At 35.5% G+C, this 19,717-nt stretch overlaps 1 protein-coding gene across 4 annotated transcripts in view; it reads left to right on the top strand.

Moving 5' to 3' along the window:
- Positions 1-19,075, top strand: part of TMEM161B (transmembrane protein 161B) — a 95,140-nt gene extending 76,065 nt beyond the window's left edge. For 3 of the 4 annotated variants that reach the window (XM_023545608.2, XM_064273896.1, XM_023545610.2), the window contains 6 exons: positions 2,693-2,753; positions 3,231-3,371; positions 6,151-6,264; positions 8,965-9,139; positions 10,208-10,304; positions 12,785-19,075. In XM_023545608.2, coding sequence (XP_023401376.1) covers positions 2,693-2,753; positions 3,231-3,371; positions 6,151-6,264; positions 8,965-9,139; positions 10,208-10,304; positions 12,785-13,059 — 863 coding nt within the window. In that variant the 3' untranslated portion in view covers positions 13,060-19,075. The remainder of the gene's footprint in view (positions 1-2,692; positions 2,754-3,230; positions 3,372-6,150; positions 6,265-8,964; positions 9,140-10,207; positions 10,305-12,784) is intronic. The other variant, XM_010588260.3, reaches the window with a different exon arrangement.
- Positions 19,076-19,717: the final 642 nt, after the last annotated feature.

Genomic DNA, 19,717 nt, shown 5'->3' with positions numbered 1-19,717 from the left:
AAGGCCGCAAATTTAATTGGTAAATGTTGTGTATGTTCTGACTGTTCCACAGACAGCTGTGCCGCCCATCTCTTTCCCTCTCTCAGGCCTCCCTATTCCCTGAGACACAACAGTAGTGAAATCAGGCCAATTAAAAACCCTACAGTGGCCTCTACGTGTTGAAGTGAAAGGAAAGGCCACACATTTCTCACTTTATATCAAAAGCTAGAAATTATGACGCTTAGTGAGGAAGGCATGTCGAAAGCCAAGATAGGCCAAAAGGTAGACCTCTTGCACCAAACAGTTAGCCAAGTTGTGAATGCAAAGTGCTACTCCGGTGAGAACACAAATAAGAAAGCGGAACGGCCTGTTGCTGATATGGAGAAAGTTTTAGTGGTCTGGATAGAAGCTCAAACCAGCCACAACATTCCCTTAAGCCAAGGCCTAACCCAGAGCAAGGCCCGAACTCTCTTCAGTGCTATGAAACCTGAAAGAGGTGAGGAAGAGGCAGAAGGAAAGTTTGAAGCTAGTAGAGATTGGCTTACAAGGTTTAAGGAAAGAAGCCATCTCCATAACTTACGAGTGCAAGGTGAAGCTGCAGCAAGTGATCCGGAAGACCCAGCTAAGGTAATTGAGGAAGGTGGCTACACTAGACAACAGGTTTTCAGTGTAGACAAAACAGCCTTATATTGGAAGAAGATGCCACCTAGGACTTTCATAGCTAGAGAGAAGTCAGTGCCTGGCTTCAAAGGACAGTTTGACTGTCTTATTAGGGGCTAATGTAGCTGATGGCTTTTAAGTTGAAGCCAGTGCTGATTCACCGTTCCCACAATCCTAGGGCCCTTAAGAATTACGCTAGGTCTACTCTGCCTATGTTCTATAAATGGAACATCAAAGCCTGGATGACAGCACATCTGTTTACAACATGTTTACTGAGTATTTTAAGCCCACTGTTGAGGCCTACTGCTCAGAAAAAAGATTCCTTTCAAAATATCCCTGCTAATTGACAATGCACCTGGTCACCCAAGAGCTCTGATGAAAATGTACAAGAAGATTAATGTTATTTTAATGCCTGCTAACAAAACGTTCATTCTGCAGCCCGTTAATTAAAAAGTACATTTCATGAGGTTATAGCTGCCACAGAGAGTGATTCCTCTGATAGACCTGGCCAAAGTAAATTGAAAATCTTCTGGAAAGGATTTACCATTAAAAACATATGGGAGAAGGTCCAAATATTAACAGGAATTTGGAGGAAGTTGATTCCAGCCCTCATGGATGACTTTGAGGGGGTCAAGACTTCAGTGGAGGTAGTAACTGGAGATGTGGAGATAGCAAGAGAACTAGAAGCGGAGTCTGAAGATGTGCCTGAATTACTGCAATCTCATAATAAAACTTCAATGGATGAGGAGTTGCTTCTTATGGATGCGCAAAGAAAGTGGTTTCTTGAGATGGAATCTACTGGTGAAGATGCTGTGAACATTGTTGAAGTGACAACAGAGGATTTAGAATATCACATAAACTTAGTTGATAAAGCAGTGACAGAGTTTGATAGGATTGACTGCGATTTTGAAAGAAGTTCTACCATGGGTAAATGCTGTGAAACAGTATTGCATGATACAGAGAAAACTTTTGTGAAAGGAAGAATCAGTTGATGCGGCAAGCCTCACTGTTGGCTTATTTTAAGAAATTGCTACAGCCACCCCAACCTTCAGCAGCCACCACCCTAATCAGTCAGCAGCCATCAACATTGAGGCAAGACCTTCTACCAGCAAAAGGATTATGACTCACTGAAGGCTCAGATGACAGTTAGCATTTTTTAGCAATAAAGTATTTTTTAATTAAGGTATGTACATTATTTTCTTTAGACAATGCTATTGCACACTTAACAGACTAAAAAGTATAGTGTAAACGTAACTGTGTCCTGGAAAACCAAAAAATTCGTGTGGTTGGCTTTTTTTGGTAGTGGTTAAGAGCTGTGGCTGCTAACCAAAAGGTCAGCAGTTGGAATCCAACCAGGCCCTCCTTGGAAATCGTATGGGGCAGTTCTACTCTGTCCTATAGGGTCGCTATGAGTCAGAATTGACTTGATATCAACAGGTTCACTTTATTTCGGTGCCCTGGAACTGAACCCACAGTATCGCTGAGGTATGCCTGTATCTGCAGTGTTCGAAATAATTCTCACTATTTTAAGTGGAAGCCCTGGTGGTGCAGTGATTAAGAGCTACGGCTGCTATCCAAAAGGTTGGCAGTTTGGATCCACCCGCAGCTTCTTAGAAACCCTATGGGGCAGTTCTGTGCTGTCTTGAAGGGTCACTATAAGTTACTCAACAGCAGGGAATTTGTTTTTATTCTTAAATAAGATCTCCCTTCTAAATTGTTTCAGCTGTTTTTTGTTTACCTTTTCCAAAAAAATACTGTCTTCTTCCCTCATTTTTTCTTATAGTTTCTGTAATGCTGAAATTTACTGGAATAAAGAGTTTATGCCGATTTTATTCACACTCATGGAATGTACAAATATCAAAGGAATGTTTTCAAAGACTGTTTTTGCTAATAACCAAATTGTATTCATGATGGCATACTAATTAGCACATCAAAGAGCTAAGCTAGTCACTTCAAAATTTAAGATGCTCTGTGTTCTAGCATTTCATTTCTAAAGAAAGATTCTGTTATTTTACCCCTGTGATAAGAGTAATCATTTTTTTTTTTCCAACAGGGTTTACAAATTTTTCAGACAGTGCGATGCAGTTTCTTGAAAAGCAAGGTTTAGAATCTCAGTAAGTTTTTGAAAAATTAAGCGTTATTTAAATATCACAGATGAAATTTTTAAATTTTCTATTTTTATTAAGGTAGTATTTACAATAAATGGTTCTTTTAAATCAGTGAGAATTGTTTTTAAGTTAGGCTGTCACTCTAGAAACATTCTTACTCATAATTTCTGTATCTTCTTAAAGTTAATATCTTTGATAGAATTATTTTGATTTGCTCTTACTTAATTCTTTCTGCATCCAAAGAGTAAACTAAATTGGTATCTGTGTCAAACATCCATTGTTGTTATATTTGTGACTAAAGACATGTCTGGTTTATTAAATATGGCAATTTGTAGTTCACTAAAATCTGTTACAGGTTCTTAAATAAGAGTAGTCTTTTTGTAGAAATCTTATTTTATTATTTTGGTGATTAGAAGAAAGGAAATTCTTACAAATTAACTTAAAAATTTATCAGCTGTTTTTTTCCTTTTAATTTATTTTTAGGAGTCCTGTTTCTAAACTTACTTTCAAATTTTTTCTGGCCATTTTCTGTTCACTCATTGGGGCTTTTTTGACATTTCCTGGATTACGACTGGCTCAAATGCATCTGGATGCCCTGAATTTGGCAACAGAAAAAATTACACAGTAAGCGGAAAATGTACATAAGCACATGCAGATAAATATATGTTTTCCATCTTAATGAAGGTATATTATTGTAATGAAATCATACATTACTGTTTTAAAAATGAATAACCAAGTAACCATTCAATGTCACACTACTCTTCTTACTTTAAACAAGGTTCTTTTATTCACTTCTAAGTTTTCAGTCCTGTGTTAAAAATGTGTGTATTCCATCAATTACTAAATTTGTTTTACCCGCTAAAATGAAAACATCAGTATTTGTTAGTTCTTTTTACTTCAGAAGTCTGTGCTCAGGATATTGCAAACTACAACTGAACTAAGGCGCTATGAGAAATGTTTCCTTAAAAAATCAGACCATTTTATTGAAAAATATTTTATATAAATTTCTTTAAATAATTTATTTTTTACTTAACATAGTTGATGTTCAAAAAATTTTTAAACTAAAAGCTATATACCAAAGAAATTTTGTCTTAAGTTATTGATCTGTTGTTAAGAGTCTTGTTAAGAGTTACTTCATTTTGCAATTGCTAATACTGTACAGTGTTATATATCATAGATTACTTTTTACTACCAAATCCTGTTTTAGTTTTCAAATGCGAAAGTATTGAATCAAATCTCTACATATAGTTCAAAGCTCATTTAATATATTTTTTTAAGTTTTCACAGATTTTTTTTTTTTGTTGATCTAGACACGTTGGCAGAAATCTACTTCAACTCATAACTAGATCCCAAGTTCCCATCTCCTCTTTTTGTTATGCAGTGAAGTTCAAGTTGAAAATGTTCCATTGTGATAAATGTACTATAGTCATTAGGTTTCTCTCCCTAAGTATATTTCCTAACATTTCTGTTCCGTGAAGCCCTATATTTAATGGTGCTGATTCTCTACAGTCTTTTCATAGAAACCTTTCTGTAATCATCCATATCTCCCTTACCTATGTCATTTTCCTTTATTTTAATTTTAACAGTCTGTTTTTCCCTACCTCCATTTTCTACATATGCTTTGTGTGCGTGTTTACTTACTCCCACCTCCTACTATACACTCCTTCGCCCCCAAAGCCCCCCCTTTTCCCTCCTTTTACTCAGCATGCTCTTGGCTACATCTTGCCTTTCTTCCACCACCCGTCTCTCTAATGGCTTCCTTCAAGACAAAACCTGGTTCTCCCCCTCCTCTCTACACACACACTTCAGTCCACTAACCCCAGTGTTATGATTTAAATAAGCTGAAAAGGGTGGGTGGAGGGGAGCCCTTCACAAGCTACTGAAACCGCTGTGGGCTGCTCGTTGATACTAGAGTGTTCCCTAGCAACACTGCATACCTAATACTGCTTTTTTCTTCCCCTGCACTCGATGGTTTACTCAGGGTGTAGGATGAAAGAATCACTTTATAAAAACATTTAAAGCAATTAATAGGGGCTTGGAGGGGGCACATTTTACTGTCCTTTTCAGCAAAATGTGGTTTCTTTTTAAGAATTCATTCTTTGGAGATTTCGTGTTTTGTTTTCAGTTTATGGCAGCGCCTGCTCCCCCCCATTGTGATGTAGCACTCTGCCTTGATAAAAGGGTGTGGGCAAGCTAGTTCTGTTATGAAAGTACCATAACTGGCACAAAGAACAATATTGTTCTTACCCCATGGCCAGGCACTAGTTTTTGTTCTAATGATAGAGGCTGGAACCCAAAGTTCTACATTTCCCTATCAGGTGTTTGTGCTTTCCTTATCCAGCGCCGCTTCCACACACCCTCACACAGATTACTATCATTTGCGTACGTAGTGATATTTAAAAATGTGTGTGTGTATTAAAACTGGAAAGTGCGGTTGATAATGAAAGCAGTACAAGTGTAATAAAATGACTAGTCTGAAGAATTTGTCTTTGTTCTAAAATAAAAAAAATCTTCAACAACAGTCTTTCCCTGTAGGGTAAAATCTTGGAGAACAGTTAACAATGAAGTTATAGCTCAGACCTGAAACCCCTTTCTGTATTGGGTAGAGTGCCTTGTTAGGAGTAATATAAATTTTCTTGGTTTATGTAAGATAGGAAAATTAATTTCAGGTATGTTAATAATTGTCCAAGAATAAATTAAAATGTGAATTAAGATTTTGATAATGTACTTTAAACCCTGTATATGATTATTATATATTAAAATGTTCATCTGTTATAAGTCATAGTAGGTTTTGTCTGCCATATATATACTTTCTACTATTACGGGCCTTGGCAATCACTATCACTTACTTGTGAATAATTAGAAGACACTTCATGTCAGCTATGCTGAACAGTACCGGAAGATGACCCCCCTGTATTGAAATGCATTGAGTTTATTGTGTAAAGTTAGAGAATCATCTGCTTCCATAAAGATTATAGCCTTGGAAACCCTATGGGGCAGTTTTACTCTGCCATCTAGGGTTGCTATGAGTCGGGGGTATTGAATCACAGGTATGGTATTGGATTGTTAAAAAACGCTCAGCTAGAATCGAACAGATTTGAATTTTATTCCTACCTGTGCCTCTAACTTCTAATGTCACCATGAGCAAGTCATTTAACCTTCTGAATCTAAATGTTGTCATCTGAAAAATTACGATAATGACTGCCACACTTAACTAACATCACATAATTTGGCAAAGCTCAAATCAGTGTTAAGTGATAGTAATAAATATAAAATGTTGATGATACATAGTACTTTAAAGTAGAATACTGAAGTACATTCCTAATTTTATACAGATCAAGTTTCTGTAGTATGAGACTATTTTGTTTCTGGATATTTATCTTTATTTCTTACATACTTGCAGAATATTACTTCATATCAACTTCTTGGCACCTTTATTTATGGTTCTTCTCTGGGTTAAACCAATCACCAAAGACTACGTTATGAACCCACCATTGGGAAAAGAAAATATCCCTTTGTAAGTATGGGTATTTGAGGACTAATTTTTATTTAATTATGTAATTAAAGTGTTTTCTTAAGAGTTACATACTGTACCTAAGTTTTTTAATGATGAAACTAGGAGACTATTTTTCAAACATTAATAGAAATGTTAAAAATATTAAATTGAAGATGCAGACCATTATTTAATTTTTTGTGATCCTCATTAATATTAGTTATTACCTTGCAATAATATTATTTTGTGCACTTGTAAGTTTTTCCTTTTCTTCATTTAATGTCCAGTTGTCATCATTCATTTTTCTGTTTTCATTGTACCTACTTTTTAGATAACTTCTGTAACTTTTATTTTTTTAATTATAAAAATCATGGGGAAGAGTAGTAGAAATGAAAACTCATATACTCAGCCCCTATACTTAATAGTTATTAACATTTTTCACATTTGCTTCATTCTTTATTTTTGATGAAGTATTTTTCAAGTAAATTAGAGAGATAACATTTTACCCCTAAGTACTTTACTATGCACTTCTGAAAAATAGACGTTTTCCTACATAACAACTAACACATTTAACTTATCACAATTAACATTAAAAATATTTCCCTAACATTGTTATATAATGCTAGTTCCTATTTCCCTAGCTAGAACACAGGCCCGGAGGGCAGAGCAGGCTCTGAGATGGTGAACACAGGGCTTGCAGGAGTGAGAGTGGAGCCCTGGAGGCGGCTTGGAGAAGGGAAACTCAGACCCAGCACAGGAGGAAGGTGAAGTGGTTAAGCCATGGGCCCTCCATTCACATAGCCCAACTTTATCCAGCTTTGTCTCCTCCAGGCCTCCTACTCCATGGCTGGACTTGTCACAGAGCCCTGCTGACACAGTGGTTAAGAGCTGTGGCTGCTAACCAAAAGGCTGTCAGTTCAAATCCACCAGCCACTGCTTGGAAACCCTATGCAGCAGTTCTACTCTGTCTGTAGGGTCACTGTGAGTTGGGATCTACTCAGCAGCAATGGGTTTGCGTTTTTTTTGTTTGTTTGGACTCGTCCCAGCACAGTGATAAGCACATCAGTAAATCTTAGCTGTTATTATTTCTATGATCATATTTTCTAAACAAAACAAAAAAAATCAGACAAATGGGTGGTCTGAAAACAAACAAAAATTCCTCCATCTTTGCATAACGCCAACTTTCTCATTAACGACGTGGTCCTTTGAAACTAACCACATTGATAAGTGAGGAGCGGGTGTATACATAATAAAGCCTTTGTTCCATCCTCATTTGTGACCTCTATGTCTAACAGTTCAAATGAAGCTACATGATCACCTCTTCTTCTGTGCCTTTTCTGTTTCCTAGAAGTTATTCCTAAGAGTTACTCCCCTAGGCAACTTTTTCTGTGTTGAAGTTTTAGTTATTTTCCTGGGTTCTTACTACTAGACAGGAGAATAGGTGATAATGGAACCTATTTGGGGAGGAATGTTGTAAAATTTTTAATCTTTTCCTATTCTTTTTTATACCCATCGATTCTAGCCTCATAGTCTTAAGAATTCGAGGGAGATCTACCAAAGTGCCAGATCCTACAATCATTTATTAAGTGCCTGATACATGGCTAGAGATTAGACTAGAGGCTGGGGGATGGTCTTTGTTACTTTCAAATTACTCAAAATGTAGTCCTTTATCAAAGCAGAAACCATAGTCCTTAAAAAAAAACATTAAACCCAAAAAGACATCAGAAATCATCTCTGCTTTCTAAAGTCCCTTAGAAAAGGACTAACAAAATTAAAACTATTCCCCTAACATTGTTATGTAGTACTAGTTTGTATTTTCCTAGTTAGAAAGCAGGCCCAGAGCACAGAGCAGGAGCTGGGATTTTGAACATTAGGCTTGCAGGGATGGAAGTGGTCTAGTTTCTGAAAAGATATCCCAAGGGTACATCTTCTTACCTGGAATTCTAACCTTATCCTTGAGGAATTGCTCAGACCTGAACCAGCTTCAGTCAGTCATGTAGCAGGCTAAATGGTTGGTGAATAATTTGAGACATCTGATTTCTTAAGGAAGCCCTGGTGGTGTAGTGGTTAAGAGCTACAGCTTCTAACCAAAAGAGATTCCACCAGTTGCCCCTTGGAAGCCCTATAGGGAAGTTCTACTGTATCCTATAGGGTCACTGTGAGTCGGAATTGACTTGATGGGGATAGCAACAGGTTTGTTTGTTTTCATCTATATAATATACCGGAATTCTTGATTTTCCATGATCCCAGTTAGGCACTCGGCAGAGTGAAAGAGCCTATCCAAATATCAATACAATCAGACAAAACTGGAGTCAGTGATACATGGCTCGTTCACTTGATTAATTCCACAGGCACTCTCCTATGGTTCCCTACTCCTAATTTCCTTCTTTCTTTCTCCTCATCTCTAGTTTAAGTGGTACCCAACTTCTGTTTTAATTTCACAGGCAGTTTTTCTTCCATGGAAGAAAACAGATAGAGAATCCCAAACGTTGCTGTCCTTTTTCTTCCAGATATCTATTACTTCTTACACTCCCATGATACATTTATCTGTCTGATTCAGTTATGCAAGTGAAAGTATTACATGTATGTCTGTGGCAGAGTGGGATTCTTTTGTCATCTCCAACTGTAGCTAAAATATAGATTTCCTATATCTTAGCGTATATAACTAGCATGTTAGCATATTAAATGGCCTTTGAGAGTACCATATCAATGTTTTATCTGTAGAATGACAGAAGCTACATTTGATACTCTGCGACTGTGGTCAATAATCCTGCTGTGCGCTTTGCGGTTGGCCATGATGCGTAATCACATGCAGGCTTATTTAAACTTAGCCCAGAAATGTGTGGATCAGTTGAAGAAAGAAGCAGGACGAATAAGTACGGTTGAGCTACAGAAAATGGTAAGTTTTATACTGCAGTCAAAATGAAAAATAGCATATATTATAAGAAAAAACATAGAATTTGGCTTCCTTTAATAGAGAATGATTTCATCCCCTAATATCCTTATTGTAATAAATGAGGTCATCTTAAGCTAACAGCTGTCAGAGACCCTGATCTGATTTTGGTGATAAGTGAAAACAGGGCTTCAGTTGCCCTTCCTCTTCCTGCCTAAAGTGCTTTAAATGCCATATAGTTGGGTGGTGAAAAGCTGTAGTATGCCTACTGTTGCTAACTGGGACCCTTCTAAAATTTAAGAGGTGTTACAATATATTGTCCAGAGTTTATGGCTTAAACAGTTAGGAATTAATAGTTTTAGTGCTTAGATTTATTCCTTTTAATATTAGTCCATGTACTTCAGCATGAAACTGAGTATTTAACTGAATGGCGATTCCAAAGAGTTGGAAATTTGTCCACCATTATAGTAGACCTATAATCTGATCAGAGATTTGGTGTTGAGTCGCCTGTTTTTTACTGTCTTCTATAGTTTTTTTTTTTCCTGTAGTTAGCATTTATCAAGATTCAAACAACTTTTCTGTTTTTTCTTTCATATATTTCCATATTCTTCATAATTTGACCTCAATCAAATATATTCATGTTGAATGGGGATTTAATGTTTTTATTTATGAGGGGCATGTGTTCAAATATGACTGCCTGTTTTAGGTTGTTGTCCTTAGAGATTTTAGCCATTTTGTTATTGTCTTTGAAATGTAAGTGAATATATGCCATTTGAATTTTAGGGTTATTTCTTCCTATTTATACTAGCCACTTAAGAACTGTCTTTAAGTGATTTATTTTAATATTTTCCATTTTTTAAAACTTGTCTTCAACCTTAAGAATATCAGAGACTTTCTGACATCAGAATTTGGGAGCATTTATAATGAAGTGCAAACTTGTTAACATATAACTTCCTTGCCAAGAAAGGATTACTTATCTCTTAATTCAGCTTGACTGACAAAATTTTATGAAAGTTTAAATCACTCATAACATGTCAACCATATTAGACACTTTAAGAATGTTGTTGGTTGCAGGTGGCTCGAGTCTTCTATTACCTTTGTGTCATTGCACTGCAGTATGTGGCACCTCTGGTTATGCTGCTGCACACAACCCTGCTTCTGAAAACACTAGGTAGGCATGCCCTGGCAACTGGGAAACGTGTTGTTTTGCTTCCTACCTATAATAATAATGATTTTTTTAGAAATACGCCTCTTTAATTTGTGTCTCTCTTAAAAGTTTCAAGAGAAAGCATGGGAAACTTTTAGCTGCAAAAGTTGATCCATTGTCTTGACTGAAAACTCAGGCCTATGTATTATTTTTTAACATAATGCTTATAAGAATTGGTTATTAAGGGTTACTTCCTAAAGTTAGACTTACTGAGTTAACTGCTGAGCACTGTTGATCTTAGTTCTTTTTGTGTTTTAAGAGGATGATTCTCTTTAAAAACATTACTGTTTTAAAGGTGTTGTTAGTGTCTAACATATAAATTATTAAAAGATAAACTTGTAAACTTACTTGAATTACAGAATCTCTTCTTAAACTCTCCTTTGGTGAGTTCTACTTTAGATAACTTTTGGGGAAAAAGTAAAGATTTCTCAGTGAAAAGACAAAGTCCCGTACAAGTCTGTTCATTGAGCTGTCAAGTCCTTGTGTGATGTTCTTCAAAAGCTATCTATTATTATAATGATCATTTCCTTTCTCTTAGATCAGGTAATCTGCCAATGTAGGAGTTTAAGAAGCACAAAGGAATTGAAAGTATTGGGTAGGATTAGTAGATACCATAGAGCAGGCATGTGTCATAGAAGGGTGTGCGTCAGGGTTGTATCCTTTCACAGTACCTATTCAATCTGTATGCTGAGCAAACAGTCCGAGAAGCTGGACTATATGAAGAACAGGGCATCAAGATTGGAGGAAGACTCATTAACAACCTGCGTTATGCAGGTGACACAACCTTGCTTGCTGAAAGTGAAGAGGACTTGAAGCACTTACTGGTGAAGGTTAAAGGCTATAGACTGAACATAAATCAAAACTTCTCACAACTGGACCAGTAAGCAATATCATGATAAACAGAGAAGAGATATGAGATTGTCAAGGATTTCGTTTTACTTGGATCCACATTCAACACCCATGGAAGTAGCAGTCAAGAAATCAAAAGACGCATTGCATTGGACAAATCTGCTGAAAGAGATCTCTTTAAAGTATTAAAAAGCAAAGATGTCATCTTTAGGACTAAAGTGCACCTGACCCAAGCAATGATGTTCTCAGTCGCCTCATATACATGAGAAAGCTGGACAATGAATAAGGAAGACTAAAGGAGAATTGACGCCTTTGAATTGTGGTGTTGGCAAAAAATACGGAATATACCATGGACTACCAAGAGAATGAACAAATTCTGTCTTGGAAGAAGTACAACCAGAATGGTCCTTGAGACTGCATCTCACATACTTGGACATATTGTCAGGAGGGCTCAGTCTCAGGAGAAGGACATCATGTTTGGTAAAGTAGATGGTCAGCGAAAGAGGAAGACCCTCAACGAGATGGATTGACACAGTGGCTACAACAGTGGGCTCGAGCATAGCAACAATTGTGAGGATGGCACGGGACCAGGCAGTGTTTCGTTCTGTGTGCATAGGGTCGCTATGAGTGGGAACCGACTCGACGGCATCTAACAACAACAAGAACATAGAGCTGGCTATAGGTATAAAACAAAAATGAAAAACAAAAAATAAAAGTAAACATTACAGTCAAGTCAATTCCAACTCATAGTGGCAGAATAGAACTGCCCCACAGGGTTTCCAAGGTGGCATAGTGGTTAAGAGCTATAGCTGCCAACCAAAACATTGGCAGTTGAAATCCACCAGGCGCTCCATGGAAACTCTATGGGGCAGTTCTAATCTGTCCTGTAGAGTCGCTATGAGACAGAATCAACTCAATGGTAATGGGTTTTTTTTTTTTTTTTTTTTAAATCTTTATGGAAGCAGACTGCCAGATCTCTCTCCTGTGGAGTGGCTGGTGGGTTCGAACTGTCAACCTTTCCGTTAGCAGCAGAGCACTTTAACCACTGTGCCACCAGGGCTTCTCAGATGTCCTTTACGGGTAGCTCACTTATAAATTATGTGACTCATATCCTATCCATCATAGGAAAGTATATGATGAAAAAATTTCTGGAAGCTATTAATAGTCTGTTACTGAAATCATAAATATTTTCTGGGAAAGACATTTATTCTGATATTCTAAAGGTAGAAAAGATTTCTAAGAAGTTATTGAATCAGTCCCTGTTACTCAGTGTAGGTAGTTTGATTCATGTCTTGTACAAGGAATTGTTATTATTTTACCAGATTTTAGTGCAATTTATTAAAAGTAATTTAGGCGTTTTGTTTCTATATGTACCTTTACCGTTAAGACCAGATTACAGCTTAGTCAAGTTAACTGAAATTATTTACCAGATATATAGAAAGATTATTATTTTACTTTAATTTCAGCGTAAAATAATTTGTTGTGCTACTAAACTTTTTGTTCTTAATTTCAAATATGTGTTAAAGAATTTTTTTTTTAAAGAAGCTTTGGAATTAGTTATTCTTAAAGTTTCATTTATGTCTTGAATTTTCTAGGTAATCATTCCTGGGGGATTTATCCAGAAATGATTTCCTTGCCAGTGGATAACAGTCTGCCCTCCAATTCTGTTTACTCTGAATTACCATCCGCTGATGGGAAGATGAAGGTAACTGTTACACAGATAACAGTGGCACTGAGCAGCTTAAAAACCGTTTTTACTCCTCTGCTTTTCCGAGGACTTCTGTCTTTTCTGACCTGGTGGATTGCTGCTTGCCTCTTTTCTACAAGCCTTTTTGGGCTTTTCTATCACCAGTATCTGACTGTGGCATGAACCTCAGTTAACACTAAAGGATATACAAGTCACACTTTAAATTCAAATATTTGTGGCCTTGAAGGGTTGAAGAAAGCAGACACAAAGGGAAAAAAAGGCATATCAGAATATCTTGTTTTAAATACTTCCTCTGTATTCTCAGGGTGAATTAATGTTATTTAAAATCACAGAATAAATTGATAACTGTTGTACTGTGGCATTGGAATTTTAACTCTTTGTATTAACTGATGTGAGTGGGCTATCTACAAGGGTGATGCTTTTGATTACCTTGGTTTACAGAAAGCCCTGGCAGTCTTTGAAACTTCTCATGTGACTCCAGTTATTGATTGATTGCTTTTAATAGTATTAAGGTACTGTTAATACTCAGTATTGGCTGCCTGTAGAACAGTCTTCAAACTGAGCCATGCTTTGGGGAGGAAAGGGAGTGAAAGTCTCTTCTGTTGGCAATGTTTTCTCTTCAGATAACAACAGAAAATCCAACAGAAAGGAAGAAATAGCTACTGTATATTACAGTAAAGAAAGCTGCATAGTTATTTTAAATTTAGTGGAGATGTACATGCTTAATATCTATAAGTACTGCTGCTTGAGAGTAGCAAGAGTATTGTTTTAAATGTATTCTGTCCAACTTGAGAGTTCTTCTAAAATGATTGGCCATATGAACATTTGCAATCCTACTTTTAGGTTTGGGCCTCCCATATTTTATTTTATTCTGTGATCCGAAATGGTTCTTTTTAATAGCCTAAAAATATTTATGAATACTGATCAAACTTTAAAAAAAAAAATACTTTATAATCCTGCTGACTACCTGTATATATTGTGTGTGTATATATTATATATTAAATATATAATATATTGAGATTTTAAAAGATGAAAATATTGGATCCTTATAATACTTTAAGTTGTTGAATGTATGTTTTTAAAAAATGATTGAATGAGATGTATTTGTATCTAGAAATTTTCTTTCTTTTGGAATGAGATTAAAATACATTTTAAAAGTTCAGCAGAACAAGCAATTTATTTGTGTTGCCTATGTATGGTATTACTTCAATTTTTGTGAATATTTAGATGACTTCCCCCAAATTAAAATTCTGTCTTGTCATTTTAAAAAATCGGAACCTTTCCTTTTCTGATCAAATCTACAGGTATCATGTAAACTCTTACTTAAATAGGACTTGTTTTAAATCTGTGATTTCTGGAATTGGAAATAAGTAAGTTGTTATTTTGTAGGCTGGCAGTTGAGATAATCAATGGATACATAAAAAAAAAGGGTAAAAATCTTTTTGATGCCATTTACATCTAAAACCCAGAATAAAAGATTAAGGTTATAAGAGTAATATAAGAGACATAACATTGGTTTGTTTTTTAAACACTAGAATTTATAAATGAGTCTTCCATGTAACTGTCTTGGGAGGCCGTATATTGTGTTTCAGTGCTGCTGCCATTATTGAAAGTATTTTTGAAACTCTTTGAAATTACTTTCAAGGCTTCGGATTCACATTCATTTGAATAATCTTGGTATATCAAATTCCTGGTTTTTAGAGTATATTTAAATATCTTTTCGAAATAAGTTTTTGAGCTGAATAAATCTCTTGGTCAAGATGAATCGTGAGCATAGCCTAATGATACTGCATGTTTATTTCCAAAAGAAGCATTCCCTATATGTCTTGAAATATATCAGAATCACCAAAATAAATATGTGAAGATGACATTTGGCATGTGAAAGTTCTCGTATGTATGACTCAAATAATCTCACATGGCATTTTTAACTATTCTTATTAAAAAGCTGCATTCTTAAAATTATAATTAAATATTTTGAATTTTAAGATGGTACAGTGGGATAATATGAGGGAAAAAGGCATAGAATTCATTATTGGACGGAATAACATGTATGTCTGAAATTTTGTTGATTCATCCTTTTTAGCTTGGCACAAAGTGTACATTATTTTAAATAATGGGATTAGTTTGAGATTTCTTCAGACTTTGAAAACAAATTTTAAGAGAATGATGGTTGTAACTATTAACTGATTTATTTAAATGTCTTGTATTTATACTAAGAATTGTGTGTTTTAAGTCCAAAAAAGTTTGTACTTCAGTTTAAACCAAACAGTATTTAATATCCCAAAATTAGAACAGTAGTTATTTTTTTATATTAAATTCTGGTCAATGTAATATGCTTCAAAGATAATTATTTTATTATATATATGTTTGCCATATCAGCGAGGAACCCTTATAATCTTGCTTTGTATGATTTATAAAATTTTATGTGATAACTTGTCCCCCCGTTGCACTATAAAAATCAGTGTCCCTCCTACCCCTGTTGACTTTTCTGAAGTGAAAAGCATATAATTTTATCTTGATATCCATGTTTATCTTGATTATCTTTGATATTTCACCTAGAATTCCAATTGGTATGCTTAAAATGACCAATGCACCCAAGCAAAATAGGCTCATTGTCTTATTGTTTCTGATATAAATATCATTGGTAAAATAATGACATTTCTTCTTGAGTTATGATTCAGAAGAGATAATCATCCATTAATGGAATTGATAGGTCCAGGAAGCAATAAGTAGAGATCATTTTGAAACCTATAATTGGAACTTCATTGGATAGGTTTTATTCCTTCAAATGAAAATTAAATTCTCAGTACTGCAAAGTATAGGGCCTCAGCATTCTCTGAATTCATACAGTCTTTCTGAGCCATCTCATAATAGAAAATGGTCTATCATGGTATGTGGCTCTATTCAGCGAATAACGCTAAGTGATTTTTGAATGCAGATGATCTTGTATCTTCACAGAGCTTTAGGTGGCTTAAAGAATCAGATTTGAACACACTTATGATCCTAGAGCTTGAACCCAGTGTTTGAAATAGTTATACAGTCTCATCTTTTAACTCCCACTCATCTCATTATGTCTCTATCCTAGCTTTATATCTGAGCTGGCTAAATGCCATGAAAACTCTGACATGGACATAGGCATGGTCAACCTTTCCCTTTTTTAAAATGGTAAACTCTCACTTATTTTTGTTTTCCTAAAGAAGAAAAACCAGGTATAGCCTTTTTATATGTTTGGCTTCTGTTATTACTGAACTTTTTAGCTACAAACTAACTTTATTTGAGTTGGATGGACCTATCCTTAATAAGTCTGAGGCTGTTCCATCTGCCTCACCGCCCCCCCCCCTTTTTTATTCATTTAACTCCCTACATATGCTTACTGTTCTTTCTTCCATTTGGCAAAAGACAGTTCATTTTCTTAAATGAAGTAGCAGCGTAATTTTATGAAAAGAATGCTTATCTAAGAATTGGGAAACATGTCTTCACAACCATTTCTGTCATTCACAACTGATTTCTGTCATTAACTATACCCCTTGTCCCACTTATTAGAACATTCAACCCATGCTAGTTAAATAAAACTGAATTGTCACCATCACAGTTGACGTCAGTTTTATCATCTGTAAAATGAAGAGTTTAGATTAAATGTGTGGTTCTATATTTCCAAGTTTGATGTGGATTTCTCTTTGGGTTAGTACGAGAAAAATGTGTAAGTATTTTTCACTTCAGGACTAGTTAGAAGTCATGTTACTGAGAGGACATTCGTTTCTTATTAGTTGAAAATGAGTTCACAAAGGGTGTTTTCTCCAGGATTGTTTTAGTTTGTGCTCATTTAATTATCTGTTCAGTATTTATTGTCTGACGTGTGTCAGAATCTGTTCTATGTGCCTAAATACAGCAGTGAATAAAACAGCAATATTTCTGGCCTCCAGAAGCTTAGAGTCTGCTGGGGGGGATGCAGACAATGAGTAAGGTGACATGAGTCAAATATAGAATATGTTAGATAGTGAATAAAGCTGATGAGTAGCGAAATTAGGGAGGGGGAATATGTAGTTGGAGGGCAGGGGTACAGTTAAAATTTTAAGTAGTGTGTCTAGGGAAAGCTTACTGAGAAGATTATTTCAGAGTAAAAACTGAAGGAAATGAGGACCATCATAGTGGTTTTTGTTTGTTTTTTTCCTTAAGTTGCTGTGTTTCATTGGTAGACAAAACACCCCGATTGCTGGGACTTGATTAATAGTGAGGTCACTAAGGGAAATTAAAAAAATATAAAAGTATTATATATTCAGTTGGCGTGTTGTAAAGGAAAGATTGTAGCCATTGAATTTAGTGCCGTTTGCTGATAAACAGTTAAGCATGCAACAAATATAATTTCCTGAGTCTACTTTTTATGATTCTCTGTCAGGTGTTCATTTTTTTTTACTTCATTTGGACATTTTTACATTTTATTTCAGTAGACCTTTTGACAGCTGAAAGGATTTCAGAAAAGTTGCAGGACCCAAGACAGATGTATCCATTTAGCAAATAAATTTCACCCATAGTTCTTCAATCTGTCAGGTATTCTGCTGAGGAGGACAAATTTGGATAACACATCTTACCACAATTTCAAATTATATAAAACGTTAAAAGTGTAATACAGTTTGGGTATGTTAAGTATCTTGCTGAAGTATTAAAAAGGAATAAGATACGGATATTTTTTTAAAATAGTGCTCAACAAAAACTAGCTTTAGCATCTGTTTTGTTTATTTGAAATACTTTTTTTTCTGTGTTCTACAGTGAAACAATTTATACATAGGAACGCACATTTCTAAAAGATTAAAAAATTGAAATCATGGCAGTAAAACTAAACTAAGTAGGTAGCTATAAAACACAGGAATTACTGTAATTCTATATGTATATTCTTTCATTTCTGTTCTTGATAATTCCTTAGAACATGAGATGTAATTCCTCCCCCCATATTTAAACTACTGTCATTATAATACCCATTGCCATAGAGCAGATGCCAATTCATAGTGACCCTATAGGACAGGGTAGAACTGCCCCATAGGGCTTCCAGGGAGCGGCTGGTGGATTTTTTTGACTAGCAGCTAAGCTCTTTCTTAACCACTGCCCTCCAGAACTCCATGGTAGGTTATCCAAATACCTATTTTGGATAAGTGGCTGATGTTTAAAGTTAATACTATGTCAGGGAGGAAGGCAAATATCAACATCAGAGAAAGAACTGAGTTTTAGGAATAAACGAGATTTTATTTAAAAAATAAAACCAATTAGTAGTAAAACAAAAAATTATTTGGTCATTTAAAAATTATTTATTTTAGTATACACTGGCATTCCAATTTTAATAAATTTATTAAGTCACATAAGGTCCAATCATGATGTTAGATTACTAAAGCCAACTAATAAGAAGAAAATGAAAGATTATGCTTCTGAAGGACTCTAATATGGTGGAAACATTTTGACAAAGCAAGGAAAATCTTAAATGTGTTTTTCTTCCAAAAGCTATTGTCATTTGTTCCAGTTTTGCTTTGTTTAAAAAAAAAAAAAAAACTATCCCAAAACTTAATAACTTAGAACAACCACTTTATTATGTCCTGATTTTGTAGGTTGGGAATTTGGACAGGACACAGTTGGGTGATTATTCTGCCACATGGTATAAAGTGGAGTTACTCACTGGTATTCAACTGGACTAGTCTGGATGTTCAAAAGGGTTCCACTAACATGCCTGATCCCTTGGTAGAGATGGCTAGAAAGCTGGGCTCAGCCCCCTTCTCCTCCCATTCTGCTTATCAGGACCTTTTTAATGTGGTCACTCCAAATGGTTTGGTCAGGTGGTATAGAGCTTCCTGAGCAAAGGTAGAACCTGCCAGCCATTTTAAAAAGAAGTGCTAGATTTGGCACTGTAGGCTATTGGTCAGTGCAATCAAAGACCACAGATTGAAAAAGGCGGTGGGAGGGCAGACCCTACCTGTTGGCAGAATGAATGTCAAAGAATTGATAACCATCTTTAGCCATATTTCAGTGGATCTTAATAAGAAAGCTATTCATATTAGTATTCAGTACAGAAACCCACAGCTTACTAAGAAGCATTTATATGTCAAAAAGAAAAGGCTAACATATTGGACAGGGCAAATATCCAAAGTTTCCATTATCACAGGAAGCTCTTTAGTGCGTTCTATACCCCCATCCCACCCCCCCACCCCCTCACCCCCCAAAAAACTGCATGTATTGTTTGGTGGTCATTTCTCCAAAAGATGAAGCTAGAACTTTAATAATACAAACACTTGTAATATTGGTAAGCAAGCACTTACCAAACTCCTTAAGATCCGTTTGTTAATAACTATGACAGTTTATTTTCTGACCAGTTTTCCACATGTGCAGCTTGACAGTTGGGCACACTTGGGCTCTTGTATTTAAAAAAAAAAAGAAAGCATTCAGACAGGTTATATTTCTTTTGGTCAGTATAAATAGGTGGTATACTAAAAGTGAAAAGTAATCTTAAAATTGGCTCACCTCAGCAAAATATGCAGAATTTTGACTGAAGTATGCAAAATTTTTAGATATAACCCTAATGGTAGAATGGGCTCTTTTGTAGTTAAGTATGTTCGATCCTGTTGTGATGGTTTTAAACCCTGGAATGAATGCTTAGGTTATGTTTCAATATTACTGCATTGAAATATAGTGAAATAGGTATCAAACTGCTATCATTCACAAGTTGTAAAATAAACATTTACCAAAGGAGTGTCTTTGGATGTTCTCTTTGACTTATAGCTAGCAGAGCATTACTATTCAAAATTTGCATCTTCACATCGTAAGTTCTTGTCTCCCTTCT

This window comes from Loxodonta africana, chromosome 2, assembly GCF_030014295.1.
Source record: "Loxodonta africana isolate mLoxAfr1 chromosome 2, mLoxAfr1.hap2, whole genome shotgun sequence".
Lineage (NCBI taxonomy): Eukaryota > Metazoa > Chordata > Mammalia > Proboscidea > Elephantidae > Loxodonta > Loxodonta africana.
Note: the sequence above shows the minus strand (reverse complement) of the source record. Positions and strands in the feature narration are given on the sequence as shown.